At 40.3% G+C, this 21,704-nt stretch overlaps 1 protein-coding gene across 2 annotated transcripts in view; it reads left to right on the forward strand.

Moving 5' to 3' along the window:
• Positions 1-3,977: 3,977 nt before the first annotated feature.
• The window catches only part of JMY (junction mediating and regulatory protein, p53 cofactor), a 131,347-nt gene continuing 113,620 nt past the window's right edge, over positions 3,978-21,704 (forward strand). For both annotated transcript variants that reach the window (XR_007904626.1, XM_051788097.1), the window contains exon 1: positions 3,978-5,121. Coding sequence is in view for 1 of the 2 variants with exons in the window: in XM_051788097.1 (XP_051644057.1) it covers positions 4,282-5,121 (840 nt within the window). In the remaining variant the exon portion in view is untranslated. The remainder of the gene's footprint in view (positions 5,122-21,704) is intronic.

A 21,704-nucleotide genomic window follows, 5' to 3' on the forward strand; every position in this document is an offset into this window, starting at 1 on the left:
ACTGAAAATGCTTGTCCAGCATAGCTGTTTAGAGCACAATACTTAACAGCAATTTCAGGACATCTAAACCTACTCCTGATGCTATGGTACTTTGAAGCATGCTATTAAATATTCCACCACTTTCATCTCAACTACCATAAGGAATTGCGTAGCTGGTTAGGTGAGAATTCTATAGTCTTGCGTTTGGACAGAAATCATCTTGCCACAGCAGTTGTTTGGAATTGATCAAACTTTAAACTAGATTTCCCAGATGAGATCTGCTTTCTCAAGAATGTTTTGTACTAAAGCTAGTTTATCCAAAGTGTTTCAAGTATTCAGATCCAGTCAGGTATAAATTTAGTTCAGACTGCACTACACTGCAGGAGTCACAGACTAGGTGCTGGAATGGTTGTACAAACACAGGACTATTTCTGTTCTTGTTCACAACATTAGCATGCAGAAGACAATTCAGGCAGCATCAAGTGAGATCACTTGGCAGTGGTTAAGGTTATTCAAGCCACAGAGCACCCAACCTTTTACACCCAGCAATTATCAATCCACTTTACACACATGCAAGTAAGTGTGTATGTGCAGTTCCATAGTATTTCATCCCATTGCCAGTCCGGTTCTGCATTTATGAATCTGCCCAGGTAGGCTACCTTTTCTGCCATATTTGGATTCTGTAGTTTCATTGTTCTCCCAGCACTGGCCTGCACTGAGATTATATCAGAGAACCAGCAGATACAAGCTCAGGGAGATCACACTGGAGGGCAGAAAAACTTCCAGCTAACTCCTGGAAGTTTGCAAACCTACTCTTTGCTGACTTACTAATTCAAGATCTTATTAAATATCACTGCTTGGAGACTGCCCAAGGATAGCAATGACTCAAAGTACTCCCTGTCTTAAAAGTTCTGGTGCTTGACCCACTTCTTACAAAGAAATAGGGCATCAATTGAATTCCTAACCTTACATTTCAGCTCACTGGTGACAGGAGTCTCGTGGCTCTCAAAAAGCTTTGGATCTATAAACATAATAATCCAGCTTGTCAGCTAAGTAACTGGTACTTCCAACAGCCCTGTTGGTAAGGTAACCAGGCCTCTCATGCACGTAGTTTCCATGATAGCAGCAGGATCCTCATGTGCTGATGTATCATGTCCTCAGCAGCAGCATGGCAGCAGTTCCTTTCTCTCTAGACAGCTTGGTTTTTTTTCAGAGACACTCCCAAGTAGTTCTTTCAGTTGCTGCAAACTTGTCACCTTTTTAAAGCAGGTGAATCAACAAATCAGGTGGATTGGCTGCTACCTAACTCACTTCTGCTTAGTGCTGAAGGGAATACCCCACCAAAAACTCTGTTCAGACACAATTTAGGTATTTTAGAATGCAATTTTAATTTTTTTGCTGGTTTATTCAGTAGAAATCAGTGACGTATTTCCTTTAACTCATTCAAGAACAATTCACCAACATCTGAAAAGACTACCCTTTGTATTTTATGAATGACAAGTTATGGATGTCCCCCATACAGAAGTTACTATGAAGGCTACTCAGTGCTTATTGATGCTGTAATTTTAAGAAATTGCTATTTCCTTCCACATTTTTCTGTAAGGGTACAATTTTAGCAAAGTATAACAGCTACAGAGAGCTGATGGTATGACTTTGCTGCTGCCTGAAAACAGGCCTATCAGAAATTTGATTGTAGATGAATGTTTTTCAAACTAGTTTTCACACAGCTCCCAAATGGTACATTTACCTAATCCCTCCTTTAAATCATACTGGCTTGCCCCTCCGCTGTCTAATGACAGCCAGAATAATACCACTTTGAAGACCTCAGCCTCTACAGTAATATACTTGAAATTCTAGGACTCTCATCCTTTGCCTGATAAGAAATTTTGGATCCATGTTAAATTTTCTTAAGCCTGGAGATATAAGGAGAGATACATATTGCTGCGTCTCCATTGTTTTTTCTTTCTTGCATTACAAAAAACAAAAATTGGGCTGCTGCTTACATTTACCTCCAAAAAGTTTGTTTAGCAGAATCACAGAATAGCTAGGGTCAGAAGGGATGTCTGGAGACCATCTAGTCCAACCTCTCTGCCAAGGCAGGGTCACCTAAAGCAGGTTACTTGGGAAGGTATCCAGGTGCGGTTTGAATGTCTCCAGAGGGGGAGACTCCACGACCTCTCTGAATACCTAGCAGAAAGATACTATATTTCCTCCACCGATGTATTCTTCACATGCTTTCTTGGCCACTCCTACATGTGGTATAATCAAATCATTTTCACAACATTTCACAGGTGCTTTGATCTGATGCCAACATTTACAGTAATAGGAAAGAATGCTGCACTCCAAGATGTACAGTATGTATCACGTTTAAGAACAGAGATATGGCCTGTCTTCTGGATGCTGAGTCATAATTTCCTCCTTTTTTCTAACAGCTATGACTTTGGGTATATTCTCCTGTACATGTGATACTGCTTTGTTAATGTCCAGAGAATGCTGGAACTGCCAGAGGCCCTCCCCAGACACTTCATCCTTGAAGGATGGTATGCTTTAGAAGGCGGCTGTGACTCACTCTTGCTTTTCTGGCAAATGCAAATGAAAATTTTTCATTTCCCCAGTGCTTCCTCTGATTTAGAGCAGAACAACAATATCACTGATGGGCTGTATTGGGTCTGGCTGAGATGAAGTTCATTTCCTCATAACAGCCCTCACAGTGCTGTGCTATGCACTGGTGGCTAGAAAGGTGTTGATAACACAGTAGTGTTTTGGTTACTGCTGGGCAGTGCTGGCACAGCATCAGTGCTGTCTCCCCAATATTCTGCCCCTGCCCCAACAGGCTAGGAATGGGCAAGGTTCTGGGAGGGGACACAACTAAGGCAGCTAACCCAAACTGATGAAAGGAGTATTCCATATCATATGACATCAGCTCAGATATAAAAGCTAAGGAAAGGAAGAGGAAGGGGGGGGCATTTGTTATTTACAATATTTACCTTACAGTGCAACTGGTATGTGTGCTTCCCGGGAAGTGTCCAGACATCACTTGCTGATGTGAAGTAGAGAATAAAATCTTTGTCTTCTGAGAATGCAAACTTTTGCTTTTGCTTTAGTAGAGAGCCTTATCACAGCCTATGAGTTGTCTTCCATCTGATTTTCTCTCCCCCATCCAGCTGAAAAGGGGGAGTGATAAAGTGGCCTGGTAGGCACCTGGCATCCAGCCAAGGTCAACCAACCCCACGGGCCAATGCATATTGTCTACTGGTCTTTTTTTCGATGCAAGTACTTTGGGACTGTTATAGTAAGAAGTATTTTCTTCATTTGTACATGGGATATCCCAAAGGGCACCAGGAAATAGGCCCTTAAACTCAGAATTACTGGTGACTGATCATTCCTTTGAGACAAGCTTATGAGAGTTGCCTGTCCTGCCACACTGAAACCTGTGTGCTTTGTAATAAACTTGGAAACTTCGGAATGCACGGCAGTCCAAAGAAGGACTGGCCAACGTGAGCACAAAAGGCCACGTCTCAGTGCAGTTTACTTCAGCTATGAAGTACGCAATTGCCCAAGACTGCTGGGAGCTTGCCCTTGTCGCCAGGTCTCTTAACAGAAGCTGCGCACTTTCGCAGGCTAACCAGAACTGCAAACTCCTGCTGCACGAAGTTCGCCGTCCGGCGCTCCTGATAACAAGTCTTTTAAGTATTCTCCTTAAATTTCGAGTCAGAATTAAGCCATACAACAGCAACTAAAACCACGCTCGCCCCTCGGGCCCCTCCCGGCGCGCGTCGCCCGACGCCCGCACGCTCGCGCTGGCGTCCTCAGAGAAGGGGCGGGGCGTCCTCCTGCTCCGCCCACCGCGGGAGCGCGAGCGTGGCGGTTCCGCTGAGGAGGGGCGGGGCCGCGGCGCGAGGCTCCGCCCGCCTCGCTCCGCCAATGGGGACAGGCGGCGGCGGGGGTGGGGCCGGCGCGGGTCGCGCGGGGGGCGGGGCCGGCGCGGAGTTGCCGCAGCGCCGCCGCCGCTTGTAAACAGATCCAGCCCCACGTGACGCGCGCCCGGTACCTGCGCGGGGGCGTCGGGCATTGTCCGCGCTGGTACCGGCGGGACCGCGCGGGCAGCGGCAGGAGGCGAGTCCGCTCCGCCCTTCCTCCCCCGCCGCTCCGGTGGGGAATCAGCGCACACCCCCCCCCCCCCTCCGGCCGCTAAGATGGCTGGTAGTGGGCGGTGAGGCGGCGCGGGGCTGCGGGGCGGCTGACGGGACGGTAGCGCGGAGGGCGGGAGGCGTGTTCCCGTGTGCGGAGCCGCGCGGCGCCATGTCCGCCTTCGCCTTGGAGGAGACGCTGGAGGCCGACTGGGTGGCCGTCAGGCCGCACGCCTTCCAGGAGCGGGAGAAGCACAAGTTCGCCTTCATCGTGGCCTGGAACGAGATCGAGGGCAAGTTCGCCATCACCTGCCACAACCGCACGGCGCAGCGCCAGCGCAGCGGCTCCCGCGAGCTGCGCCGCGGCGGCCCCGAGACCGCGGCCGCTCCCAAGGCCGGCGGCCCCGCGGCGCGCAGGGACGCGGGGCCGCCCCGGGGCTGCGCCCACGCCCGGGCCGAGGCGCTGCCCCAGAGTCCGCTACGCGCCAAAGGCAGCCCGGCGCGGAGGCCGCAGCGCGGCCCAGAGGCGGCAGGTGCCCCCGAGGAGATCGAGGTGCTGGAGCTGGGGAAGGAGGACGCGGCCGCCGCGCTGTCGCTGCCACCCTCGCCCCCGCGGGCGGGCGAGTCGGGCGCTCCCGACGCCGAGCCCGTGGGGGAGGAGTGCAGCTGGGCCGGCCTCTTCTCCTTCCAGGACTTGCGGGCCGTGCACCAGCAGCTGTGCTCGGTGAACTCGGAGCTGGAGCCCTACCTGCCTGCCTTCCCCGAAGAGCCGTCGGGCATGTGGACGGTGCTGTTCGGAGCCCCGGAACTATCTGAGCAGGAGATGGACGCTCTCTGTTACAAGCTGCAAGTTTACTTGGTCCACAGCCTGGATACCTGTGGCTGGAAGATCCTTTCGCAGGTGCTCTTCACCGAGACCGATGACCCCGAAGAGTATTACGAGAGCCTGAGTGAGCTGCGACAGAAGGGGTACGAGGAGGTGCTGCAGCGGGCCCGCAGGCGAATCCAAGAGGTGAGACTGGTCCAAATGTCTCCACTTTGGTGTCACCTTTAGTTTAATCTGTGACATCTTTTTTCAGTCGTTGTCTTCCTTCTTCTTGTTGTCCCGTTCCTTAGTGAGAAAATGAGGCTTAACCTTTCCAAGGTCTCTGGGACCAGGATTTAAAAAGGTGCAGATTTGCGTACTCAGAATCTGAGTGTGGCTCAGTACTTTATTCTGTGCAATTGTAGATGTTTTTGAACAAGTATATGATGGATTTGGCAAGATCCCATATTTTTGTTCTTGTATTGCCTTGGACGACGATGTGTTGGGGTCTGAATTTTTCTGTTAAATAGAAGCAGCAACATGTGGTGGTTGTTTTGGCAGTGCAATTTAGACACTTGAGGCCAAGAAATTCTAGGTTCCTGTAAGCTCTGGGTGTTGAATCTGGTATTTATATAGTGAGATGACGTTTTCCAGTGAAATTGGAGTAAGTACAACTTTTGTTCAGCAGATAAGTTCCTAGAGTGAGGATTTTAAAAAAACAAGCTGTCTGACCCTAGCGGTTATTTACTGTGTTGCTGTTGGTAGTGTCTGTCAAGACTTGGATATTTCAGGACACGCCATGTCTTTCCCGTACCCTGTATTGTTTAGACAAAGTAGTTGAGGATTTCCTGCTAACTAACTTGTAGCATAAGCGTGTGGGGATTTTTCAACTTTCTCGGTCTTCGTGGACTGAGGTATATGAGGACCCAGATTTCCACATTATAAAAGGAGAACGTTACGCTTGTTCTTTTGTTTCAGTGGCCTTGGTCCAGAATGTAACAGGATCTATCTAGATGTGACTGTGAGTATGGATCACGTTAGGCAATTCTTTATTTTTGCAGACAGCACATTAATACTATTGTATGGATATAAGTCAAGTTTGGCTGCTTCAGCTACCTGCATGTATCCTACCAACACTGTGTTCAAAAATGCGTAGTGGCGATTGCTTTTTCCGCGATGCAGTGCAAGCATATCTCCTTGCTATCTGTTTTCGTGGCATAATTTTTTGTCTTTGTAGAATTCAGGTTGAGTTTTTCTTTGGTGACTGGAGTTAGAGTATGAGAAAATTGTCATGGTAAGAACGTCCAACTTATAGCATTGTTAGGTAAAAGTTTATTTTTAAACTGTTGCGTTAGGGTATGTAATTCTGATTTTTCTTTTTCTTTTCATGTCTATTTAAAGGGCTGAATTAATTCTTGATATTGGGTATACAACTGGTTATTAGTCTGGGAATTTTCAGCAGTAGTTTTAGTCCACAGAATATGGAAGCATATTGTCTTCCACTGTTTTTTTTGACTCCATGAATACTTGGGACTGTACGCTTAGGTTAGACTTAGCCTTTAGCTCAGCAGTTCTTAAAAGAAGCTGTGCAGGACAAGGGAAATTCCCGTTAAACATTTGAAATTTGGGAACTGGGTACTTAACTTGAGACATGTGGTGTTTTTGAGGAAATGCTGATTAGGAATTACTGAGCAAGAACCATTTGTTTCTTGGAGAATCTTAATTTCTATTTCGTTAGCAGCAGTACTATTGGCAAAAAATAAATTGGTTATCGATATACAGTGCAAGCTTTATCCATCAAGATCTATAAACTGCAACATCTTATTCTCTGTTAGTGTTCTGAACTTGGTGCAGACAAAATGGCAGAGCCTATGTATGCATTTGACTACAATCCTTTCCCATGGTAACCAGTCCAGTGGTGTACCTAAAGGCAATACAGGTGCACTTCTGTCACTGTCAGTTGTGTAAGTTGATCCTTCTTTAATTAAAGGTAGTTCATATTGAAGAAAAGAAACCAATGGAATGATCCACTCTTTCCCTTTTGGCTCTCAGGTTTCTCTTTTCCTTACCTGTTGAGGGTTTGCTTGGTCTACGGTAAATGTCTTTCTTTTAAGCAAATACCGATACTCTTTGTCACTGCAGTTCTAAACAAATGAAGCAGCGGATGATGGGTAGTGCTTGGTATTTCTGAAGTAAAGGGGTTTTTTTACTTTAAAGCAGACCTGCTGAATCCATGGTTTATGTCCCTCTTTAATTTGCTTTTCCGTCTGTGCTTGAAATCTTCTGTTAGTTGATTGCAGGAATCTATGCAATTTTAAACAATTTTGTCTCTTACAGGAACTTTGGGGAAAAAAAGAAAGTGATTGAGCAGCATTGGTAACTGGGATGATATCTAGGAGCACAGGAAATGTGGAGGGTCTTCATTAATGTAAAATTGTGCTAACGACAAGCTTTGAAATCCCAACACCTTGACTTAGCATCTTAAAATATACCTCTGTGGTTTATAGTTATGTCATATATGTCTTTTTTTTCCCAGGTCAAATTTTTCTAAGCAGAGGATTACTTGAGAAATTCTTGCAGTTTCTGTTGATTGTATTTTTTGGGGTAGGGAGGCAAAGTGAGCAACAAAGCCTCATGTTCCTTGTTTGAGCATCCCCTACTTAGCCATTTGTTACTTTTCTTAAGTTACACACAAGCCACTTTATTTTCACAGCGGATAATAATTGTTGCTCTTTGTAATAGTAAATTTGATCTTGGTCTGAATTTTAAACTTAATAAGCCCAAAGAATGTTGCGAGTAGAAACAGATCCAAGATGAGTAAGTAAAATAGTTGTAGAGGAACTGTGTGACCTGGAATTTATTTCTTCTGCCTCATTTGCAGTTTTGAAATAGCATGTCTTCTATTTTTTTCAAATAAAACTATTAATTTTGGAATAGTTTAGGAATTTAATGTTAAAGTAAAAACCTGTTCATTAAGTTTATATCTGTCTTAAAAAAATTCCTCACGTGCTCAGATAAAAAGATAAAAAGATGTTATTTCAATAGAGAGTATATCGCTGAATCCTTATTTGTGATTCCTGCTTCTTGGACAGTTTTTCCAAAATCTTAAACTTTGTGTCTAGAAGGCAGAAAACATTCACCTCTGTACTCTTTCTCTCACCCGTTTCCTATGTTCCTCCTATATAGAGGAGTTTTTCTAGACCATATGTACATGTTTATAAATTTTTGTGACTTTAGTAATACCAAAGATGATGGTGTATCTCCTAGTCCATGCTGCGTTCTCAAAAGGTTGAATGTAGTCACGATTTTTCTGAATAAAAAGTGGTGTTAGTATCAACTGTGATTAAGAGGGTTTGGTGGCTTAGTCATACTACAGACATACTTAATTGTGTGTTCTTGCATAGCAAGTTGAGGATTTGGGAAGCCTGTCCGTATATTACATGTGTAATTCAGCATCTTTGAATTAATGGCACCTGGGAATGTTCCTGTTCCTTATAGCTCTTAATTGCCCTGGCAGACTGAAATTTGATGGATGATACTCTACAGGATCTTGAGTGCCAGGTATAAAACTAGTCAGAGACTTGCTTTGGTTTTCTTTGTGCTTTATAAAATCTGTGAATTCCAGTGTCTGGAGGCAGACAAAGACCATTTTGTATCTCTGTTCTGTGTGTGTTCTTTTGAATTACTGTAATACAAAAGTTCAAACACTTCAAAGTGCATGATTAAATTCTGAAGAAATTTTGAAAGCATCTTATCTTCTGTGGTTGAATTGAGACTGCCCTGAGAGTGAGGACCTACTGCTATTTTTAGTCTCCATCTCCTGTGTAGTGTTATATTTACTAATCATGAGAATAGCCCTGAAAACTTTTGTCTTATGTTGGTTGGGTTAATTTTCTTTTGATTCAAAGAACCTGGAAGGCTAAGGAAAAATAGGTGTGGGTGGTTTTTTTTTTTTTTTTTTTTTACAGTAACAACTTATATGAGAAGAAAATGTAGGGTTTTTTTTTTGATGGAAGGCTGTATGACCACTTTAATTTCTTTTTAAATCAGATACAAGGATTTTTTAAAATTACTTTTGCAGCATCAGTAGGCAAGGTTTTTCTTTTTGTTTTGAATGAATGAAATATGTTTGTCAAATCACAGAAAGTGGTAAGAAATTGGTTATGGAATTTCACATTTGTTACTTTCCAAAGTGTATTTCTTCAATATTGTCACGTATTTCTGTTTACATTAAAAAAAATAAATAATATCCAATATTTTGTTGAACCTGTTATAATATTTTAGTGAAAAATAATATTCAGGATCATCTCTGAGTAGAAGAATTTTACTTCATTGCTTTTGGTTATATGTATTCAGTTCTAAAATAAATGTATATATGGTAGATAGTGGGGCATTGTACCAAAAATGGAACTTTTCCCAAAGTAAGGTGCCTGATGGCTGTTCAATGATCTACTGCTAGGCACAATGAACTTTAAAGAGAGCTTCAACATCAAACTCAAAAATAATTCAAAAGTAAATATGAAACATTACAAAAAAGTATTCGGTGTTCCAGTAGCACAGAAAAAATGTTAGCAGTAGTGTTTCCATTAAACCAATGTAGCATCTTTTTATGCAAGAAGCAAAGATAACTGAATATGGTGTATGAGCTGCAGTGCTAGATTTAGAAGATACATAAGGTGTCTCAGGGGAGAACAGAACACTGGTTTGGATTTCACTATCGGAGCACAGGAGATTAAAATAAGATACACTGTGCATTTTTTTCCCTATTGACATGAGTGGAGCAGAGTTAAGACTAATGCTGAGCATTCAGGAAATTCAAGCTATTTTTGTTTGAATGCTTCTTTTTCCATACTCATTATTTGTCGTGTTAACTCTTGTTTCCAGTAAAACTGTTTTGCTTCGAAATTCTTTGTAATTAGGCTGTTTAACTGAACTAGTACTGTAAGTTAGTACTAACCAAAATAAAATATGTCAGTAGCTATAGGGCATGCTCTGTAGAACAGGCAAGTAGCCTCCAAGCTCCTAGGAGACTCCTACATGATATTACTACTCTAACTAGTACTGAGCTAATACTAGAGCTAGCTGAAAATGACTACTGCAGCTGTCTCTGAAAACATCAGAATGCTTAAAATAATGTACGTTTCTTTAAAATGTGGACAAATTATGTGTACATAAAGAAAAGGATGTCTGCTTGAAAAATTGAGAAAAGGTCTTTCCTTGACAGAACTTAAGTCTTACATGAAAATTAAGAGTACATTCTGTAGAGTATAGCAATATTAGTTAGCTGGTAAGCCTGGACTTAATTTTTAGAAACTGAAGACAGCAGCTTGCCCGTCTCATAATTAATTTCCTTATCCAAATATTTGGGAGAAAAAAAGAAAAAAAAAAGAAATGCAGTATATGCTCTGTTTAGCTGCCTAAACTGGGATTGAAGAACCATTTATGTTTTGTACTTGGGGGAGTATTTCTGCTGCTCACATTATTTTATTTGATATTCCCCTTGTTTCCATAAATGTAGAGAGAGACTTTCCTCTGGTTTTTGTTTAAAGTTGTTGATAGGCAGTTGCAGCGTTTTTATATGACAGAATATTTTGAAGAGTTGTGAACAATCTATGTAATAAACACTCTGTAACCCATTGTGCTCCTCAGGATTCACTGCTCACTTCATTTCTCTGGCTTTTAGAGATGATGTTGTGTTGTCCTTTCTTCATGTTTACCTTTGTCTTGCATATTTTTTCTCATTTTTCCCAGCATTGTTTTCTTTCTCTTCAATTGAATGTCCTCCCTTCAAGGTAAATGCCTTTTAAAACTGTTTTCTTACTCCAGTAACATCTTCGTCCTCTCCTTTTCTGGCTGAGATAGTATTACACAAGCAGGTTTAGAATTTAAAACAGATTGTTTCTAATAATTTAATCGTTTTACATTTCTTTCTGTAACATGACAAGACACTTTACAGACAGACAGTGAGGATTGTGTTTCTTGCAAATGTAAATGCTGCTTTTGCAGAGCTGAAGAAGGCATTGAGAAGCAAAGATTTTCAGAAATGGTTGCACTTTTTCCTTTCTGAGGATGTGCTTTTAACAGTTCATTTTTAATATTGGTAGACACATAGCATTGCAATCCACCAGGATATTGCTGTTCATGGAGAGGACTTCAGTTGAAGTGAGGACTCAGTCCAGCTAAAGCTATATCTGCCAGACTTTATCTTTGCAAGAGATGAAAACCTAGCCATCAGGAGTATGGCAGAGAGAGAAGGAAGAAAGGCTAGGAGGAGAGGGAAGAAGAATGATGATATTATAAAGATACACAACTTCACTGAGTTAGTTAATATGTATATATATCTGAGCTGTTGCTCAAGAATGGGCTAAAGAGGTGGTAGAATAAGGGGGGATTGTGGAATGTTGAGCCTGGTGCTTTAGTCATTCAGAGTATCTTCTAAGTTGGCACAGTCCTTTTTCTCCTTTATTTTCTTCAGAGAAGAATCTGAATTATTAACATTTGGTGATATTATAATGTTACTCTGTGTTATTCTGTAATGCCACACTGTATTTATTTTTTCAGTATCATACAAAAGCAAGTGAAGAAAACGAACGTGGCTTGAACTCTTTAGAGGAACCTGCATCTAGAACCTATTTTGCACTTTTGTTGGCAACTGGAGTACTTAGGAGTTGCTAATAATAAAACAGCTACATTGTTTCTTCTCTCTTTTCCAGAAAACAAACACAAAAATAACCCTGAGTTCAAATAACTATTTTTAAAATGTCACAAGTTATTGTTAATGTGCTGTGTAGTAAAAGCTTGTAAATAATATACTCTGCTGTTGTAAACAATTTATTGTGTTCAAAATTCAGTATCCAGAAGCTTTGTCCTGCTACTGGTACTTGATCTGATAATCCTTCTAGGGAAGGGACACATGAGACTGTCAGCAACTGTTGCTTTAACTGTGTAATGTACGCTGATCTAGATGAGTAGGTGAAGAGTTTTTTGAGGAAGGGAAGTGAAGCCAATGGATATTAGAACAATTAATTTAATTACTATTAATAATACTAACATCACCGTATCCATTCAAAACCAAGATCTTGGATAGTTCACTGAAAATACTTACTGTAAGAGCAGTGTTGTTTCAATAGCAAACATGCAAGAACGTTTTAAGAACAATATTGAAAGAATTGTTGTGACTTCGTGGGAAGTAGTAGTATGCTCTCATCAGAAATGTAATGGTGATATTTGCTAGAATATGGGTTAGCCTTTATGTTTAAGCATTTTCATGACTTGAGACAGGATTATGAAAATAAAGAGAACAGTCTTAATTTGTTGGGCAGGAAATTGAATGATCTCATAGTATCTTCCAGTCATAAGTTGTATCAGCTAATGAGGGAAATATGTTTTTGTTTTAATTAGTTTGCTTTTGAACCTAGCCCAATTTCCATTTTCTGAAGAATTTGGATTATTATTACTTTATCTGAAAACCTCATGAAGAATTTTAACACAGAGTAATAGATGGTAATTTGAAACATCTCTGCAAATGGTCTCCTTGTTTACTAGCTTTTTCCTATAAACTGTGTCCATTATTATTAGTAACCTCTTATTAAAGGCTCGTTGGTGCAGTTTGGACTTTACTTTTGAGTTAGCTCTTCTGGTTGTAGGCATAAAGGTGTTTTGATGTGAAGACAGCTTCCCTGGCAAGCTAGGCTTTGAAAATGATCATTGGAGCCATTGAGTGTAGATGTGAGTAGAACACTGGTGGTGTATCTGCATGACTCCACTTGCCAGTAGCAAAACTTTTGGCAGATACTGCTTTCAATTAAAAACCTTTCAGTGGTAAAACCCTATTTAGGGGTTTCCTTTCTATTCTTTTCTGTTTGTGGTATTTATGTAGTAGTATCAAATGTATAGGTACGAGGTTTTTTTTTGTTACATATGGGACAGACAAACATTACTCCTTCAGACAAATCTTAACACTTACCAGACTTTTTTTGTTAGGGATTTGCTTCTGGAAAGGTGTTATAAAACACTTTCAAAATCATCCAACAAACTTTTTTGTTGTGTTTTAAAGGAAATTGAGTAGCTTTGCTTTCTTAAATGCATAAAATAAGCAAAAAATTTCATTATCTACTGTTACAGTACTTTTCAAAATGCATTTGTAGGCTAGCGTTTATTACCTTCTTTTGGAAAAAATGCTATGATAGTGTGAGGAAACTGGATGGGTTTAGTTTTTTTCTGTTGAAAAACGTTGTTTAAATAATCAATTAGCTTTTGTGATGACTTGCAGATAATTTATGTGGGTCATCTAAAATTAGTAGTCGCACAACTTTTCATGATACAGTATTGCGTCATGACTTGTTTTGAGCTACTTCAGGGAGAGAGTATTGTAAAAGATTTTCAATACCTTAGAATCATAGATCATTATGTTAGAAGGAACCTCGTTGTGTCTTCTAGTTGAACCCTATGCTTAAACTAGCTTTGATTAGGACTTTCTTCTTCTTAAAAAAAAACAAACAACGAACTTACTGTGTTTTATATCTGTTGTAAGGCAATTTAAAAAAAAAAGAAGAAAAAGAAATGAATGTATAAAGTTGTGAAACTTTTGAGGGAGAGAATCTGTAGATTAGTTCTAGAAGTTTCTGGAAGTTTGTAATTTTTCTACAAATAGCACTGTGCTTCAGAGCACAAATTTTTCAGCTTTCAATGTGATACATGTTCATAATCATCAAATGTTAGAATTTTAAGTTGTACCATTTTGTCACTTCAGAGTAGTATAATTCAACAAAAAAATCATATGTGGGAGGAGGTTAAAGAATCCAAAACAACTGGCCATATTGGAGGTGTTCTGAAAGAGTTGAATTAGTAGCTAAATGGTATGTATTATTTCAACTGTGTTTTATCATGCTGCTTTATTGTGCATGGATTTTATTTCTCCATAACGTTTAAACTCTTTATCCTTTCACATTCATTTCTACATAAGAATAGGAATAAAACCAACCCAAACAGTTAGCACGACAGAATACAAGTCTGCTCACCTAGTGCTAATATAATATACCTTTTGCCTTAAGTACTGTTCTGTTATGAAAGTGATTTAATAGCTTGTAGTTTACATTGTATTTGCTGTTAAGGGAGGAGGAAAAGAAATGTGCATGATACAAGATCTAAGGATTTTCTTGGTATCTTATTTAGCCTTTTGTTATTAATAGTGGACTGTAAATATATTCTTTCTAGTGAACTTTTTTTATATGTTGTAAACTTCTAAATAAAAAACCCCATAATTTCAGCTTGGAAACTTTAAAAATTACATTCAGTGATGCAAAATGCTGTTTTCTTCTTAGACCTGCCTTTCCATGATTTCACTGTTGAATGAGGTCCTGTAGAGGTTGAAACAGTGTTGAACTCTAACAGCATTGAAAGGATGTACAGAGGGCCATTTGAGTTACCTGTCAGCTGTCACTTGGGTTTAAAGGTGGTTGTTGAAGGGAGCTGAAGAACTGGATCATGAGCTTGCTAGTGTTGTTTTCAACTTTCAGCTTTGTGTTTGTTTCTGTTCTGCTTCTCTGTCCTTGCGGTGTGCCAATGCAACTCAGTAAATCTCAGTAAATTAATTCAAGAGAAACTACAAAAACAGCTTTCTTCCAGATGCCGAGTTAGTTTGTTGAAGTGTCTTCACCAAAGCCAGTGAAATGGAGACATGTAAGAGCAGAAGGAACACGGAACTGAAGAAGAGTTGGAAGAAGAGAGGGAAGAGAGTATAGGAAGTGGAATCTCCTTTTGATAGGAGCAAGCCATTAGCTCAGCTTTAAAAAGTAAATTCACCCATACCAGTGCTTAGAATCTGGTATTATCGTAATGCTTTACCTGCTTTGAATTAGATTTTTAAAAGTCTAACAGTAGACTTATCAGATCCTTGAGAATTATCTGCTGCTGTGCCAAATATGTTGGAAAACTGCTGAGAGTACTAATTCTGTGCTGCTGATCTAATTCTCATGAGCTGACTCGAGGGTGAAACTTTTTAGTGGAGGTGGGTGTTTGGCTGGGGCTGTGCCCCAACGTCACAAATCTTACATGAAGGGTTTTAGGACTAGCACTTTAATACTTGCTAAGTAAGTATCTTTGTTCTGTGCACATCTTTTTGCTTAGGCAGTTGTCAGTTTTGATGCTCTTGAGTATGCTTTCCTAACAGCATAGTTCAGAAGCAGAGAAGAAGAGGATCTGTGGACCAAAAGTTAATGTATTTTATGGCACAGCATGAACACTTATGTATGTATGTTTTCAGTCTTCTGGCCTGTAGAAAAAAAATGACTTAGAACTCATTAGGACATGTGTAAAATAAATTCTTTGCCAAGCCTTCAGGGTGAGGTGTTGCCTAGAAGTCTTTCTGTTCGGAGTTACTGTGTTCCAACTGATCAGTGATTCATTAGTGACTTTATCTTTTAGTTATTTTGCCCCTTTCCAAAGGAAAGAAGTCCGTAATAACTCAGAGTGCCATAACAACTCTGAAATAAAATAAACAGTTCTATTTTATTCATCAAATCATATAAATACCTATTTCTGTGTTGCTAACAGGAAAAAACCGCCAAACCCTAAGACTCTTATGCAATTAGCCCTTGTTTACTATGATTTTTGTAGCTTATCTGTGGCTATGCTAAGTAACATATGAAATTCAAGCAAATACCTAGTTTTTATAGGCACTCATTTGATTTGATAGTCTAACTCGGGAGTGGCGCAGGCACATCACACAGTAAGGTAGAGTGACCAGGCAAGTACCATCTTAAACAAAAACACATGGTGTTACACGTTTGTCTTGTTTACAGGAAAGGAGATGCATAGTTTTTGGTTGTTGACCTCTGGAGCATTAGGAAGAGATTTAGTGTGCCATACATTGTTGTCAGAGTTGGCAGCTTTATGCCTGAGCCTTGTGATATTCCAACAAGTTATATATATACATACAGTTCTGCAGAGATTTTTATTTAGAACGTTGTGTGGGAGGAGAGAAGTTGCATTGTTCAGTAATGATGCATACATCATTACTGCATACATGGAAGTAATGTTTTGGCTCAGTTGGCTGCATTAAAATACTACTTTAGTTTTTCTTAGTTCAGTTCTTGTCCTTTTCTATGGAATTATAGGTAGCATCTTGAAATGAAGTTCATTTTCGTAGGCAATGTAAATGAACTTGACGAAAGTAATTGTTACTGTCCAGGAGCTCTTAACCTAAGTATAAGAGAGGATGACTGATATGAGGGAAAAGAGACCAGGCAATCTGCAGTGTCCTGGTTGTAGCCTTCAGGTGTGTTCTCTTGTAGTGGGTAGATGTTGGCCACTGGGTGCCCACCAAAGCTGCTCTGACTCCCCTTGTCAGCAAGAAAATGACGAGTCTAATGGGTCGAGATAAGGACAGGGAGAGATCACTCACCAGTTACTGTCACAGGCAAAACAGACTCAGGTTAGGGAAATGAAATTAATTTATTGCCAATCAAATCAGAGTAGGATAATGACAAATAAAACCAAATCATAAAACACCACCCCTCCCTTCTTCCTGGGCTCAACTTTCTTACTGATTACTCTGCCTCCTCCCCAGGTGGCACAGGAGAACAGGGAATAAGGATTGTGGTCAGTTCATCAGATGTTGTCTTTACCTCCCCTTCCTCTTTATGCTCTTCTCCTGCTCCAGAATGGGGACCCACTCAGAGGAGACAGACCTTCATGAAATTCTGTAGTGTGGGTCCATCTCACAGCGTGCAGTCCTTGGGGAACAGACTGTGCCAACATCTGTCTCCCGTGGGGGCATAGGTCCTGCCAGAAAACTGCTCCAGCATGGGCTCTTCTGTCAGTGGGGCCACAGGTTGCCAGGAGCCTGCTCCATCGTGGGCTCTCCATGGAATGGCAGTTTGCTTCAGGGCCCATTCAGCTGCTCCAGTGTGGGGTCTACCATGGGCTACAGGAGAATCTCTACATTAGTGCTTGAGGGAACCTCCTACTGCTGCTTCTTCACAGACCTTGGTGTACGCAGAGTTGTTTCTCTCACTTGTTCTTGCTCTTCTCTTGGGCTGTAGTTGTTGTTGTGCCAGCAGTCTTTCCCCCTTCTTAAATGTAATCCCAGAGGTGCTGATGGACTTCACCATGGCCAGTGGTTAGTCCATCTTGGAGCTTGCTGGCATGGGCTATGTTGGACATGGGGAAACTTCTGGCATCTTCCCATTGGTGCCAACCCTGTAGCTCCCCTACTACAAAAAACCTTGCCACCTACACCCGATACATCTCTGCACACTGAGGTACACAGGCTCTCTGCACACAGATAAAGGACTGTTTTAAATAGGATTTAGAGGAAAAATGCGGCTCACTTCATATTAGCAGCTCTTCAGAGTCTTAGAAGACACATTTTATGGAATTTTTCTTATTTTTTGTGTTTTAAACACCCTGTCTTTTGCTTTCCAGTATCTTTGCTAGGTTTTGTTTTGTGCGCATGTGTGTTTGCTGTTTATTTCTTAGAATAACTGCAGACTTTGAACTTGTTATGTGTGTTTATGTGTGCATTTGGTTTGATTATTGAATTAGCTCAGTTTTACTTTAACAACCGTTTAGAAAACTCCCCCCAAATCTAGACAATAACCTTGGTGGTGCATCAGTGTACACTTCCAACTCCCTGTTTTCAGAAGTCTCTTTGAAAAAAATTGGGCTTTTCGTCCACTTAATTGGTGTTCGATTGCTGTGCTGTTTCCAAATAAGTTAATATGGAATTAAATTCTTTATATCTTTTCTAATCTTAACAGGTGAGACAATTGTAGCACTGGTTCAAGTACTTCTCATGCTAGTCAATATTATCTAATTTATTTATGCCATTTCCCCGCTCCGCCTTCTGTATCCATATTTCATATTCTCTTTGATGATTTCTACCCCAGCAGTAAAATGCACTTTAGATGTGTGCTGGAGAGTCAGGTTTTGGTCTGTTACTGCTACAGTAGTCCAAGTGGTCTTTTTATACTGCAAGGGTAAGGATTGTTGATGACAGTGCAGTCATGCAAACAGAAAGCTGAATGTCTTCGAAAGGGCATCCAAAACCTAACAGTAATTTGTGACGTTAAAGTACAGGACCATGTGTGTAAGAGAGAGAAAAGCAGTTTGCCTATAGTAAAGATTTCATGTAGTTAAGACTCCTGCTCATTGCCAGGACATGTGGGAGTGTGTTTGCTTTTAACAATAACTTCTTTTGTTTGTTTAAAGATAGCTTAAAAAGAGAAGCAGTTCTAAGCACGTTCTGATGCAAAAAAATTGCAGTCTAAGTTCAGTTGCTAAAATTCTGCCTACAGATTTTATGTGCTCTGTAGCTTTACTTTATAACTCATCTGAAGCTCATTATGGACTATTGCAAGTGTATCAGCAGGAGGGTTTGGTATTTTACTCTTAGGACTGCTGTTCTGGGTGAAGGATGGAGTATCTAAAAACTATTCTGTCTGCAGTACTGTACTTTTCTCTGACAACAGCTATCTGTAGGTTTTTTTACCTGTGATACTGAATATGCTGCTTCAGTTAAAAATCTTTAGAATTCTCCCTGGAAATGGCAAATAATACTGTCAGGCTTCCAAGAATCTAACTTCATAGGAAAATAGGGTGTTCTGTAGTTACTATTATTCCAAAAGTGTGAAGAAGCTTACGAAGATCTTTATTGCTGGTTTTATCTAAAAATGAATATGTGTCATATTGCAATATTTTTATAAAATGCACAAAATAAAATAAGAATAACAGTGAAAGTTTTGGGAGTAATAGCAAAGGAAATTTAAGACTTGATTCTTCATCGATTAAGTCAGGCTTTGGATTATGCTCCCAGCTGAGGTCAACTTGCACATAGTTATACTTTCTGCTGTAGAGCTTTTGAAGCTTTATGGATAAAATATTTTTTAAAAAAATACTGAAAGAAGAAATAACCTTTGTTATATGGTTCAAATATATGTGCTGTTAAATTAGAGGAAGAAAAAAGTGTTTCCTGCTGGTTAGAGTGTATCTGCATACTAGTTGTCTAAAATACATGGATTCATTTAGTTGTGAACAATATAACATTTGTGAAACATGATTCTTAAAATAAATGCAGTATTCAGTGGGTATAGCACTAGTCAGGCCTGTACTAGTCAGGATGTTAGTCTATTCTCCTCCACCCACTGCTTTAATATAATTTAAAAATTGTGAAAGTCAAAGATTCATACTGAGACTTGAAGTAAATGAGCAGTAACACTGAATGTGCTGAGAACTAGTCTTCACTGGGGCATAGAACATGAACAAAATTGTTCATGTATTTTTTGCTAACACCTTGAAAACTGCATGGTTTTAACTAACCAGATTGGTCTAGACATTTGGCTAGGTACTGCCTGTCTGAAAATTGGAACGTATAGAAACAAACTACTTGTGAGTCTGTGGAGGGGCTGGTTTGCCCTAAGACCTTATGAATTCAGTGGATTCTGTGCTAGTCCCAGCATTATGGTTATCTAGTAGTCTGAATACTGTCTGGATGTCAGCCAGCTAAAAAATGCTTCAGCTGACTTTGATCCAGAACAGGAAAGCTTCCATCAGATTGTGTTTATAATGGGAGTTGCTGTATGTAGCCAGTTTTGCACCATCTACTTCCCACGTCACTGCCCCTTTCAGATTCGTGGCAGTAAAGCAGCCTGGACTCTTCATCAGGCTTACAAGGCTCTGTCTAGAAGTACCTATCAGTCTTCTGTTCATACCACACTGTGTTGGTGAAGACTAGGTGATTGGTAATCACGTCAGTTCCAAAAATGAGAGAATAGCTCTGTATTCCTTTAAACTATGTATATAGAAACATTTAGGTTGGAGTAGACCTTTAAGATCACCGAGTCCAACCATTAATGTAGCACTGTCAAGACCACCACTAAACCATGTCCCTAAGTGCCACATGTGTACTTCTTTTAATTACCCCCAGGGATGGTGACTCAGCCAGTTCCCTGGGCAACGTGTTCCAATGCTTGACAACGTTTTCCATGAAGAAATTATCCAGTCTTAACCTGACACAACTTGACGTCATTTCCTCTTGCCCTGTCGCTTGTTACTTGGGAGAAGACGCCGACCTCCACCTGACTGCAACCTCTAGTACAAAAAAACCAAACACCAGTAAGACAAACTGTACATTTAGTGAAGGAGTAGTACTTTGTTAGGACAATCCACAGCAACTCCTGCCTGCATTGGGCAAGGTCGTAACATAGGGAAGATTATTGTATTGGGCTGACAATGGTATTTCCAAGTGCTGTAGTTAGTAGCTATACCATGTATTTCCCTTTGTTTAATAAACTTAGTTGATATTTATAGTTAGTTCATATAGTTCAGGTGAACTTCCCCAGCAGGATGATCTACTCAGCATTGGAAGATTGGGTATTTGCTGAAAGGAAAATACACCTTTTCAAGTGAGGCTGTAAGTTAGCTATCATACCATTTTGAGAAGTGCTGTATGTAGCAATCTTGTTTATTTTTGGTAGGTCTTTACCTCCATCTCTCTTAGAGAAAGAAAAGTAGGCAGCACATTGCACTTAGAGTTTACCTGCTTCTGCTTCCTACTCACCTGGTAGCTGGTAGGGCAAGCAGCAGTTTTTAACCAAAAACATTCACATATTTTGGTTCATTTAGGCTAGCTTCGTAAGACTTATTCTCTAGACAGTTCACCAGCTCCTTCTCCAGAGCTGCCTTGGAGCTACCCTTCTCTGGACTTGCTCCAGCACCTCAGTGTCTTTCTTGTAGTGAGGGGCCCAAAACACTGAACAAAATACTGAACACAGTATTCAGGATCAATGTCCAGATGTTTTTCATGAAAACATTGAAAAAGCCTGAAGAAGATGTTGATAGAGATGGGTGTAATGGGGCTGTATGTCATGAGTACTCGCAAGTTGGTAACCTTCCTACCTGTTTTGAAGAGTATCCCTGTACAACAGCTCATTGGTCTTTGCACCAAACCAAATTAGATGATACTCTTGGTTTCAAAATAAGTTTTCATGTTTCATTATGTCCTTTTTGGCAACTGCAGATTAAATGAAATTTCATCACCATTTTCATTCAGAAAGTCCTCATTAGTAACAAGGAAATAGATTCTGCACGTGTCATTGCCTTAGGGAAGAGAAGCTTATCTAGTGTTAGTAGTTTAAGAATATATAAATATATATGTGTGTGTGTGTGTGTGTGTGTGTGTGTATAGATAGATAGATAGATGTAGTTCTATATGAATAACCTTCTGTTTAGTGTTTTTTGAGTTTTTGTTTTGTTTTTTTTTAATTAATTGAGGGTTTGGTATTTCTGAAGGACTGAGACTTAGGATTGGATTTAGGATTGGAGTAACCCCATCAATAGACCAAATAGAACTGAAGTTATGCCCATTTACTTACCTTTTATATGCACAGAAATGTATTGATAGTTCATTGCTTTATCCCTACTGTTTCCAGTGGTGGACATTATTTTTGCTGAACAACCAACTAATTGTAAGTATCTACTAGCTTTTAGTGTCCCTGAGATGTCTCTGTACTATACTGATAGTCATAAAATTGTAAAGGTCCTTCATTTCTTGACACTTTTACTCCAGCTTCTGAAAAGTTGTCCCCATCTTCCAAAATATCAGAACTATTAAATAGGCCTTAAGAATGGTCTATGAACAACAACAACAAAAAACTCCCTACATTGTATTGTTCTGTTCCTGGAGTGAATTTACCCAAGACTCTCCTTTAAATGATGATTAAATTTTCTCCAGTTGTTGGGTTTTCTAGATGCCCTCTAGAATTTGCATCCTAGTAGAGTGGTAGGGTTTC

Source organism: Manacus candei, unplaced genomic scaffold, assembly GCF_025592945.1.
Source record: "Manacus candei isolate 608988 ecotype Guabito, Panama unplaced genomic scaffold, ASM2559294v1 h1tg000024l, whole genome shotgun sequence".
In the NCBI taxonomy this organism is placed as follows: Eukaryota; Metazoa; Chordata; class Aves; order Passeriformes; family Pipridae; genus Manacus; species Manacus candei.